Source organism: Dipodomys spectabilis, unplaced genomic scaffold (genome assembly GCF_019054845.1).
Source record: "Dipodomys spectabilis isolate Male_0828 unplaced genomic scaffold, ASM1905484v1 ptg000175l, whole genome shotgun sequence".
NCBI lineage: Eukaryota > Metazoa > Chordata > Mammalia > Rodentia > Heteromyidae > Dipodomys > Dipodomys spectabilis.
Genome location: NW_024870852.1, coordinates 12,956,492 through 12,968,927, shown reverse-complemented (window position 1 = coordinate 12,968,927; position 12,436 = coordinate 12,956,492). Strand labels below are relative to the sequence as shown.

The window sequence follows — 12,436 nt, the reverse complement described above, 5'->3', positions numbered from 1 at the left end:
AGGCATTGTGCCTTTGTATTCCTCTCCTAAGAATATTCTCCTTTCATCTCAGTGTATAAATGCCAAGAGTCCTGTATAATTTATCATGTCCCAGTGTGTTTTAGATCTAGCTTCTGTATATGAGAGAACTGAGGCAGAATCTTGATATATACCCCAGACTGGCATTAAAATCATAATCCTCCTAGTGGTGAAATTCCAGGTGTACTACCACAACCATAGGGTTTTTCTTCTTGTTTGTTGAATACTGGTACTAGAGTTTCCACTTAGCTCTGCTAATAAGCTTTTTCACTTACAGCTAGTGCTCTACTATTTGAGCCATACCTCCAGTTTCAGGTTTTGGCTGGCTAATAGAGATAATTTTGTGACTGAGATGGCTCCAAAGTTCAATCCTCAGGTATCAGTGTCCTGAGTAGGTAGGATTATAGGCATGAACCACAATATCTTTTGTTTTTAAGAACATTCCCCATATACTCTATAATAATTTTACTCTCAGAAAAATTCCATGTAACCAGTATTACAGTACCTACATCTATAGATGAAGCCAACTTACAAAGTAACTACCAGCCAGACATCAAAACAGTATCAGGTCCAAAAGTCACATCCCTCAGCTTCTAAATCAAATAGCTCTTACAGAGCACTACTGATGAGCATATATTAGCCATACCAATCACACTCAGGAAAAAGGAGGGGCTGTGCATAACAGAGGAGCATTTCCCTTTCTGATCTTTCTCTCCTCTTTTCTTCCAGACAGGCACCCAAGAGCAAGAATGCTGCCACTGTTAATTCTTTCCTTCCTTGTGGACACTCACGTTTCTTTTCCCCTAATTCCTTCAGATGAACAGACAAAAAGGGAACAAGTATAACGGAAAGGTCACAGGATGTCCCTACACACACACACACACACACACACACACACACACACACACACACACACACACACACACACACACACACACACACACACACACACACACACACACACACACACACACACACACACACACACACACACACACACACACACACACACACACACACACACACACACACACACACACACAGCAGAAAGGATATTTCCATATTCTAAACTTAAGCTGGAAAACACCACAGAAAAGCCTAGGCTACCATTCTTTATCACTTCCGACAACAACCTTTAATTAACAGAAAAAATGTAAAAGTACCAGTTTTTTAAACGGTCCCGGGCTTCCAACTGGGCTCCCACTTCAAAGCTGATTCCTCGTCTGTTAGGTGGATGCTTTGTCATTTTCAGTCATCAATGGGGCTGCCTTTATTCTCCTGAAAAAGCCAATTAAATATTTATGAAACTTAGGCAAAGTCTGCCCAGAGTATAGCAGCACTCATTACATGTAAAAAAACAGGCATTCAAAACACAAAGCTCCATGAACCCTGTCAGCACCTTCTCTTTTCCTCCTGCCTCTTTCTAACACAGGAATCCCTTCGCTGGTTCCCTGTCCTCTTATGGCTCATCCCCTATCATGTCAAATCCTGTGGTTTCTAGAAATGTAGGAGACTCTCCCTTGACAATGCTTACCAGGGACTCCTATATACAAGAAGCACTCCCTCAGAATTTCAAAAGAAACCAAGTTGGGCTATGGTTAAATTCAACCCTTTGTTGATTCTTTCAACAAATATTTACTCAGACACTACTGAGAAAAAGTCATGACCAAAACATCCGCAGTTCCTGTCTTCAAGTAGCCTTCAGACAAAAATTTATCCAATAAAAGTAACAACTTCAAGCTGTAATTGATTTTTAAGGGCAAAGAAAGCAAACAAAAGCTGAGATACTAGCCAAGTGGTACATGCCTATACTACCAGTTACTTGGGAAGCTTTGGCAGAAATCTGCAGCCTGGGAAACACAAGACCCCAACTCAACAAAATAAACAATCCTGCTGAGACACAGATACCTGGTTCTACTTTCCAAAGGCTGGTAAGAAAGTTCTACAGCTCAGTGATAAGAGTACCTGCCTAGCACGTACAAGCTGCTAGGTTCCACCACCAACTCCCAGCACTGTACCACTGCAAAAAAGAAGGGGGGAGCCGGACGCCGGTGGATCACGCCTATAATCCTAGCTACTTAGGAGGCTGAGATCTGAGGATCGAGGTTCAAAGCCAGCCCGGCAGGAAAGTCTGTGAAATTCTTATCTCCAATAAACTACCAGAAAACCGAAAGTGGCACTGTAGCTCAAGTGGTAGAGCACTAGCCTTGAGGTGAAGAGCTGAGGGACAGCGCTCAGGCCCAGAGTTCAAGCCCCATGACAGAAGAAGAAGAAAAAGAAGAGGAAGAGGAGGAGGAGGAGGTGAAGAAAGCGGAGGAGGAGGAGGAGGAGCTAAGATTACAGGTATGAGCCTCCAGTGCCCAGCTTACTTTTTCTTATCCATTCAAAAAAAAAAATTGGGGGGGGGGGGGGAGGGTCCAGTCATGGGGCCTGAACTCTGGGCCTGGGCGCTGTCCCTCAGCTCTTCAGCTCAAGGCTAGCGCTCTACCACTTGAGCCACAGCGCCACTTCCGGCTTTTTTCTTTTTGCTTATGTGGTGCCGAGGAATCGAACCCAGGGCCTCATGCATGCAAGGCAAGCGCTCTACCACTGATCCACCTTCCCAGTCCTCTTTTTTTTTTTTTTAAAAAAAAGGTTTTTCTTGGGGGCTGGGAAGGTGGCTCAGTGGTAGAGCGCTTGCCTTGCATGCATGAGGCCCTGGGTTCGATTCCTCAGCACCACATAAGCAAACAGAAAAAAGCCGGAAGTGGCGCTGTGGCTCAAGTGGTAGAGCGCTAGCCTTGAGCTGAAGAGCTGAGGGACAGCACCCAGGCCCAGAGTTCAGGCCCCAGGACCGGACCCCCAAAAAAAAAAATAATTTTTTTTTAAAAAGAAAAGAAATAGAAAAACCTTCTGAAGGGTTGATATTGAGAAGGAAACCAAATTGGAGTACAGAAAGTTGATGGTTATAACTAAGGATGATGAAATATAATAAACTGAAAGTTTTATTAGTGTTTTCACTATATGGACTCTGAGAACAATGACAACATTCACCAGGAAATCAACTCTGACATGTTAAGTATAATCAGTAAGAAATTACTCATTTGTGCTTGCCCATGTCAAATCATTTACCTTTTACATATGACCTCATACATACCAAGCAATACTCATCTTATTGTATGTATGTATGCGTCTCAAGATAGGGTCCCACTGTGTGGGCCAGGCCCATTTCCAACTGGTGATCCTCTCTGCCTCTGCCTCCAAGAGCTGGGATAACTGTCCTGGCTCAACTATGTCTAGCTTAAGTAATATGACATTCCAATCAATAGTTTATCAGATTACATATATGTAAATGTATTGCAAGGATAAGTCATGCAGCTCGGGGACAGAACAACTGCCAACAGTGCACCAGGCCCAATTTGATCCCCAGCACCCCCAAAAAAAAAAAAAAAAACATGAAAAGGCTCTGGTAACAGTTCTGTAATCCTACCTACTCAGGAGAGGGAGATGTTAGAATTTCAATTCAAAGCTAGTCTGGGGCCCAGTGCCCAACTATTAGGCTGAGATATGAGAAGCATGATTCAAAACCAGCCCGAGCAGGAAAGCCCTAAGGTTCATCTCCAATTAACCGAAAGTTGCTCTGTGGCAAAAAGCCAATAGGCAGAAAGGACCACCAGACTCCTTAATGGAAGGGAGAGGGAAGCTAGCCTAGAGGTATGGTGCAAGTGGTAGAGCACCAGCTGTAGTCAAAAAGGCCAAGCTTCAAGTCCTGAATTCAAGCTGTAGTGACATTTTTTTAATTTTTTATTGTGAAAATACTGTACAGAGGGGTTACAATTACATGGGCAAGGCAATGAGTACATTTCTTATCAAGCATTGTTGCCTCCTCCTTTCTTTCCCCTTCTCATCCCTTCCCATCTCCCCCCCACCCACCCCTACCTCCACCCCACCCCCACTCCCAAGTTTTAAAGTTCGTTTTTCAACATAACAACTTGTACATCTCATTGTTGCAATAGGTCCACCTGTATCCCTATTTAAGCGGTTTGTTTTTGCCCTTCCCCTCCACAAATTATACCAACATCAAATACAGTGAGAACAGGGATTATACCATGGGGGAGGAACAAAGCAAAAAGAATCATCTTATAAATATGTTGTAGTGACAATTTTTGTGTGTGTGTGTGTGTTCATTGTGGGGCCTGAACTCTGGGCCTGGGCACTGTTTCAGCTCAAGGCTAGTGCTCTACCATTTGAGCCACAGTGCCACTTCCAGCTTTTTCTGCTTATGTGGTGCTGAGGAATCGAACCAAGAGCCTCATGCATGCAAGGCAAGCAGTCTACCTCTGAGCCACCTAACCAGTCCTAGTGACAAAATTTAAAAAAAAAAAAAAAATCTGACAAAAAGACAGACTGAAAATGTGCTGAGCTGCCATCTTTTTGTCAGATTCTTGTAAGATGATGTAATTTGATATAGTAGAAGTAAATGGTAGGCCTTCAGTCCCCAGCTACATAGGTGGATGACTTTCTAAACTTAACCTCTATGATTGTTTCCTCCCTATAAAATGGAATGGTGGTACTAATGTCTATCTCTAAGCAGTGGATGTGGAGATTAAATGAGCCAATCCATGTAAAAGGCACAAGGCTAGTATAAAGTAAGTAGCCATTAATAGTTGAATTGTTGCACATAGAAAAAGTAACCTGGTTGAAATTCAGGTGCTAAGAATCAGCTCCAGAACAAAAGTCCAGATCTGCCCAATTTATTCCACTAAAATACAGCAATAGAGCCAGGTTCCTATGATTCATGACTATAATCATAGCTATTCAAGAGGCTAAGCTTTGAAGATAGAATTTCAAAGCCAATTGGAGCAGACAATTCCAAGAGACTCTTCTCTCCAATTAACCAGCAAAAAAAACCTCAAGTGCCAGCGCCAGCCATGAGCAAAAAAATAAAAATAAAAAAAAAAAACAGTACTAAATCTCAAAGCCCTGAGTTCAAGTGCCAGCACCTGGGGGGGGTGGGAGGGGAGGAAGGTAAATAAGGAAGGAGTAGATAGGGCTAAAGGTAGCTCAGTGATAGAGTGCTTACCTAGCATGCATGAAGCCCTGGGTTCAATTTCTCAGTACCACATGAGCAGAAAAAGCCAGAAGTGGCACTATGGCTCAAGTGGTAGAGTGCTAGCCTTGAGCTGAAGAGCTCAGGGACAGGGCCTAGCCCCATCATGGAGGAAGGGAAGAATGGAGGGAGGGAGGGAGGGCGGGAGGGAGGGAGGGAGGGAAGGTGGGGGTGGGGGCAAGAATTTTGGAGGGGTTTTTTTGGAGGGGGGGGTTGGTCTTTTTGTTGTTGTTAGTGGTGGGGCTTGAACTCTGGGCCTGGGCACTGTCCTTCAGCTCTTCAGCTCAAGGCAAACACACTACCACTTGAGCCACAGTGCCACTTCCAGTTTTCTGGTTGTTTATTGGAGATAAGAATCTCATGGACTTTCCTGCCCGGTTTGGCTTTGAACTGCGATCCTCAGATCTCAGCCTCCAGAGTAGTTAGGTTTACAGGAATGAGCCACTGGTGCCTGGCAAAAGCAAGAACTTTTATAAAGGAACTTAAAAAACAAAATAAGAAGTACATTTTTTTACTACTTGCATTTAGTTTTTTAAACACAAATCATTTTAACTTATCAATTCTCCAGAGCTTTAGCTCTTTATTCCAAAAGTCTTCAGCTTGCAGAATGAAACGAAAAGAAAGTCCGTTCAATACGGACACAGGGGAAATTTCACAAGAGAAAAAAAGTCTGATGCAATCGGTATTCATGTAGGATTCCATTATCAAGATTTTGGCAAGAATTCAAATTACTCCTCTACATCCAAATTTCCCCAAAGGGGAGCCCACTGCTCCACACACAGAAAGCTTAGTTTATTTCCTTAAGTACAGTATTCAGTCAATGTCCCCTACATCCATGATAATGGAAGTTTTAATATAAGTAGCACAGTTCAAAGGGCATTTTCACAAACAACAAACCAGGAGAGAAAGTAACTGCAACACATAACATGAAGAGCTAACTGCCTTTATTAACAGGGGCACACAGATCTTTTTCTGTGTAAGGACAAAAAAGTATAAGAATTGTCACATTAAGCTGGGCACCAGTGGCTCACGCCTGTAATCCTAGCTACTCTGGAGATCTGAGGATTGCAGTTGAAAGCCAGTCTGGGCAGGAAAGTCCATGAGACTCTTATCTACAATAAACCACTAGAAAAAAAACGAAAGTGGCGCTGTGGCTCAAGCGGTAGAGCGCTTGCCTTGAGCTGAAGAGCCCAAAGGCTTGGACAGTGCCCAAGCCCAGAGTTCAAGCCCCACGACCAACAACAACAATATATATATATATATATATATACATATAGATAGATATAGATATATATAGTCACATTATGAGAGATGGGGAGATGCAAAGGTCTAATAGGCATATGATACTATTATATCCATATAACCTCACCCTAAGTTAAATTGACACATATCAAAATAATGTTTTAAGCCGGCACCAGTGGCACATGCCACTAATTTCAGCTACTCAGGAAGCTGAGATGTGAAGAATGGCAGTTCAAAGCCAGCCCAGGCAGAAAACTACAAATAACTTGGGGCTGGGAAGTTGGCTCAGTGGTAGAGCGCTTGCCTTGCATGCCTGAGGCCCTGGGTTCGATTTCTCAGCACCACATAAGCAAAAAGAAAAAAGCCAGAAGTGGTGCTATGGCTCAAGTGGTAGAGCGCTAGCCTTGAGCTAAAGGACAACACCCAGGCCCAAAGTACAGGCCCCACGACCGGACCCAAAAAAAAAAAAAAAAAAACTACAAATAACTAGTAAAATGCTAAACTAGAGACATAGTTCAAGTGGTAGGACACCGAGCCAAGCAAGCTTGAGAACATGAGTTCAAACCCCAGAACTGGTTAAAAAAGAAAAAAATTGCCAGTCCTAAGGCTTCAACTCAGAGCCTGGGCACTGTCCCTGAGCTGCTTCTGCTCAAGGCTAGCACTCTACCACTTGAGCCACAGCGCCACTTCTGGCTTTTTCTGTTTATGTGGTACTGAGGAATCCATCCCAGGGCTTCATGCATGCTAGGCAAGCACTCTACAACTAAGCCACATTTCTATCCCCAGGCAAAAAACAAAAAAAAAATTAAAAATCTTGTTTCAATTTGGCAAAAAATGACCTGGGGTGGCAGCACACACATTGTAGTTCCAGTACTCAGAAGAAAGAGTAAGGCAAGAGGATCAAGAGTTTAGGACATACTTACACTCTGTAGAAATGATAACCCACTGTCAGTTCATTAAAAGTATATTTCCTGCCAGACACAGGTGGCTCATGCCTATAATCCTAGCTACTCAGGAGGGTGAGACTTGAAGATCATCTTTGAAGGCAACCTAGGCAGGAAAGGCCATGACACTCTTATCTCCAATAAACTACTCAGGAATAGCCCAAAGTGTGGCTGCGGTTCAAATGGTAGAGCAAGGGGCTGGGAAGGTGGCTCAGTGGTAAAGGCCTTGCCTTGCATGCTTGAGGCCCTGGGTTCGATTCCTCAGCACCACATAAGCAAAAAAAAAAAAGAAAAAAAAAAGCCGGAAGTTGTACTGTGACTTAAGTGGTAGAGAGCTAGCCTTGAGCTGAAGAGCTGAGGGACAGCATCCAGGCCCCACAACCGGACCCCAAATGGTACAGCAATAGCTTTGAGCACAAAGAGGCACAGGGACAGCCCCTAGGGCCTGAGTTTAGGCTTCAACATTGGCAAAAATAAATAAAAATCTAAAAATTAAATGAACTATAGTTCATCTATACAAAAGAATATTGCACTACTTTTTTTTTTTTTTTTTTTGGTCCGGTGGTGGGACCTGAACTCTGGGCCTGAGCGCTGTCCCTCAGCTCTTCAGCTCAAGGCTAGCTCTCTACCCCTTGAGCCACAGCACCACTTCCAGCTTTTTTCTTTTTGTGGTGCTGAGGAATAGAACCCAGGGCCTCAGGCATGCAAGGCAAGCGCTCTACCACTGAGCCACCTTCCCAGCCCTGCACTACTTTTAAAAGGAATATTAAGCCAGGTATTGATGGCTCATGCTTATATTTCGAGCTACTCAAAAGGCTATCTGAGAATTGAAATTCAAAGCCTGATGAGGCAGAAAAGCCAATGAGACTTTCCATGATGTAGAAGCATGCACAAAACTATCTTTTGGCTGGTAGAGGAATTGGTCAGGGGGCTTGAACTCAAGGCTTGGGCACTATCCTTGAGTTTTTGCCCTCAAAGCTAGTGTTCTACCACTTTGAGCCACAGCACCACTTCTGGTTTTCTGGTGGTTAATTGGAGGTAAGTCTCATAGATTTTCCTGCTCAGGCAGGAAATCTGAGATCTCAGCCTCTTAAGTAGCTAGCATTACAGGCATGAACCATCTTATATAAATTCTTAAAATTTTTTTCTATTGTTATTATAAAGGTGATATACGGAGGGATTAGTTACAAAAGGCAGATAAAGAGTATATTTCAGGGCTGGGAAGGTGGCTCAGTAATAGAGTGCTTGCCTTGCATGCATGAGGCCCTGGGTTCAATTCCTCAGCACCACATAAGCAGAAAAAGCCAGAAGTGGCACTGTGGCTTGAGCTGAAGAGCTCAGGGACAATACCCAGGCCCAGAATAAGCACCACATAAGCAGAAAAAGCCAGAAGTGGCACTGATAGCCTTGAGCTGAAGAGCTCAGGGACAATACCCAGGCCCAGAGTTCAGGCCCCACAACCCATCAAAAAAAAAGAATATATTTCTTTTTGGACAATGTCACCCCTCCCCTTGCTCTCTCCCCATTTTTCTCTCCCTTAAATTTTTTAATGTAAGAAGTTTTGTTATTTTTAAAACTTAATTTTATTTTTTGTTGATTTGGTTCTAAGAAATCGAACCCAGGGCCTCATGCATGCTAGGCAAGCACTCTACCAATAAGCCACATTCTCAGCCTAATACAAGAATTATATACCTATAACTTTCTTATTGAATCTTTGCAACAATCAGATAAAAAAAATCAAAACTAGCCGGGTGCCAGTGGCTCATGCCTGTAATCCTAGCTACTCAGGAGGCTGAGATCTGAGGATCACAGTTCAAAGCCAGCCCGGACAGGAAAGTCCATGAGACTCTTATCTCCAACAAACCAATAGAAAACCGGAAGTGGCACTGTGGCTCAAGCGGTAGAGCGTTCAACTTGAGCTGAAGAGCACAGGGATAGTGCCCAAGCCCAGAGTTCAAGCCCCACGACCAAAGGAAAAAAAAAATTAATGTAATATTTCCACAGTACAGAAATGAAACGGAAGAAACTGAGATGCTCAGGAGCCAACAACTTTCAAAGCTCTTTAAGGCAGGAAACATTTCTCTTACTGGAAGTTACAGGAACTGGGCGCCGGTGACTTACATCTGCAATCATAGCTACTCAGGAGATTGAGATCTGAGGATCCCTGTTCAAAGCCAGCCCAGGCAGGAAACTCTGTGACACTCTTATCTCCAATTAACCACCAGAAAACCAGAAGTGGCACTGTAGCGCAAGTGATAGAGTGCTTGCCTTGTGCTGAAGAGCTCAGGGTTCAAGCCCAGAGTTCAAGCCCCAGGACTGACCAAAAAAAAAAAAAAAAAAAGTAACTGGATTGGGGATTTGCCTCCATGGAAGAGCAATTGCCTGGCAAATGCAAAGCCTTGAGTTGGACCCTCCCTAAACTGTAAATTTAAAAAATTTAACAGGATTGTCTGATATTGTCCAAAAAGAACTGTACACATTGCCTGATTTATGAAATGGTAAGCCCTCTGTTCAATACCTTAATAATAACAACAAAATTATATTTAAAAAATAATAACTAAAGCCCAGTACCAGTGACTTGCACCTGTATCCTAGCTACTAAGGAGGATGAGATCTGAGGATCATGGTTCAAAGCCAACCTGGGTGGGAAATTCTGTGAGACTCTTACTTCCAATTAACCACCAGAAAATTGGAAATGGCACTGAGTGGCAGAGCATTAGCCTGGAGAAAAACAAAACAAAAACAAAAACAAAAAAACCTCAGGGCCCACAAGCCCTAAGTTCAAGCCTCATGCCTCAGGACCAACTGGAAAAAAAAAAAAAAAAAAGTAAAAGCAAGGCCATTGATAGCTCAGGCCTGTAATCCTAGCTACTCAGGAGGAAAAGTCTTAAGAGACTCAATCTCCAATTAACCAGCAAAAATTCTGGACTGTCGGTCTGGCCCAAGTGATAAAACACCAGCCATAGTTGAGAAAGTCAAGCAAGACAATAAGATCCCAAGTTCAATCCAAGCCATAGTGCTGGCACAAACACACATACACACAGACACACACAAAGGAAGCATTATCTCAGGAAAACAAACCATTTCCTCTTTATTAAAGTTGTTGCTATGTTTATATTCATGCCTTAAGAAATAAACAGAATCTGAATGCAAATGATAAAGCAACTAGATGCTTTTTTGAATGTTATTACACCATTTTATTAAAAGCAAAAATATTTTAGATTTCCAGAGAAGACAACAGCTAACAGTGGCCCAGCAGGAAAACCGGAATACTGCCTGAGGCACTCACCATAGCCATCTTCTTTTCTTTTTAATATTTTTTTGTTGTTGTAAAGATACTGTACAGAGTTGGGTGCCGGTGGCTCACACCTGGAATCCTAGCTACTCAGAAGGCTGAGATCTGAGGATCACAGTTCAAAGCCAGCCCGGGCAGGAAAATTCATGAGACTCTTATATCCAATAAACCGCTAGAAAACCGGAAGGGGTAGAGCGCTCGCCTTGAGCTGAAGAGCACAAGGACAGCGCCGAAGCCCAGAGTTCAAGCCCCACAAAAGAAAGATACCGTACAGAGGAGTTACAGTTACATGAGTAAAGTAATTTCCTATGGAGCATTGTTACTCCCTTCTTTGTTTTTCTGCTACTATCCCTTCCCTCCCCAAGCCATCTTTTTAACTCAATCTAAAAACAAGGAACAAACTGTAAAACTGCTTATAATCTGTAATTCAGTTATTTCAATCTGAAGAATACAACTTGGCATACAAATAAATCATGAATGAAAATGAGAAGAAACAAAGAGCAGTTTACAAGCACTTCTGGAGAAAATATAGATCATACTTTAAAAACAAGTGAATTATGCCAACCAACAAAAAAGCAAAATCCAACTTAGTATTTACACAAAACTCAGTATAGCAGGACTACATGGACCGGCGCTGGTGGCTCACACCTGTAATCCTAGCTACTCAGGAAGCTGAGATCTGAGGATTATGGTTCAAAGTCATCCCAGGCAGAAAAAGCCGTGAGACTTTGATCTCCAATAAACCACTAGAAAACCAGAAGTGGCTCAAGAGGTAGAGCCTTGCCTTGAGCTGAAGCCCTGAGGGACAGCACCCAGGCCCAGAGTTCAAGCCCCACAATTGACAAAAAAAAAAAAAATAGCAGGACTGCATGATAATCTGGACAATAGATTCTTAATAGGTGAAATAAAGAATACCATCAATAAGAACAGTAGTATATAACAATAGTTTTAGCTACTTTAAAGACTGATGCAGAAATTTTGTTGTTGCTGGTGGTGGTGTTCATTGTCACAGGGCTTGAACTTAGAGCCTGGGCGCTGTATATGAGTTCTACCACTTTGAATCATAGTACCACTTTCAGTTTTCCGGTAGTGAATTGAAGAGCCTTATGGACTTTCCTGCTCAGGGCTGGCTTTAAACTAGGATCCTCAGATCTCAGGCTCCTGAGAAGTTAGAATTATATGTGTGAGTCACTGGTACCTGGCAAAAGCAAGAAAGTTTTTTGAATCCTGGAGTTCCAGACCAGCTTAGGCAACATAGTGAGAATCTGTCTACAAAAGAGAAAAAAGAGGCGGGTGCTGGTGGCTCACTCCTGTAATCCTGGCTACTCAGAAGGCTGAGATCTGAGGATCAAGGTTCAAAGCTAGCCTGGGCAGGAAAGTTTGTGAGACTCTTATCTCAAATAAACCACCAGAAAACTAGAAGTGGGGCTGTGGGTCAAGTGATAGAGCACTCACCCTGAGCTGAAGAGCTCAGGGACAGCACACAGGCCACATGATGGGGGTGGGAGTGGAGGGAACAAGCATGACCAGGCACTGGTGTCTCAGAACCAGGCACTAGTGACTCAGTCTGTAATACTACTCAGGAGGCTGAGATCTAGATCTCGAGAATCCTGGTTCAATAAGCCTAGGCAGAAAAATCCATGAGAGGGGCTGGGAAGGTGGCTCAGTGGTAGAGCGCTTGCCTTGCATGCATGAGGCCCTGGGTTCGATTCCTCAGCACCACATAAGCAAAAAAAAAGAAAAAAAGCTGGAAGTGGCGCTGTGGCTCAAGGGGTAGAGCGCTAGCCTTGAGCTGAAGAGCTGAGGGGCAGCGCTCAGGCCCAGAGTTCAGGCCCCACGACTGGACCC

The 12,436-nt window shown here is 43.3% G+C and overlaps 1 protein-coding gene across 3 annotated transcripts in view; it reads right to left on the bottom strand.

Annotated features, from left to right (window-relative positions):
- Positions 1 to 12,436, bottom strand: part of Phf20 (PHD finger protein 20) — a 104,880-nt gene that overhangs the window by 76,337 nt on the left and 16,107 nt on the right. For all 3 annotated transcript variants that reach the window (XM_042694360.1, XM_042694361.1, XM_042694362.1), the window contains exon 2: positions 1,182 to 1,296. In XM_042694360.1, coding sequence (XP_042550294.1) covers positions 1,182 to 1,264 — 83 coding nt within the window. In that variant the 5' untranslated portion in view covers positions 1,265 to 1,296. The remainder of the gene's footprint in view (positions 1 to 1,181; positions 1,297 to 12,436) is intronic.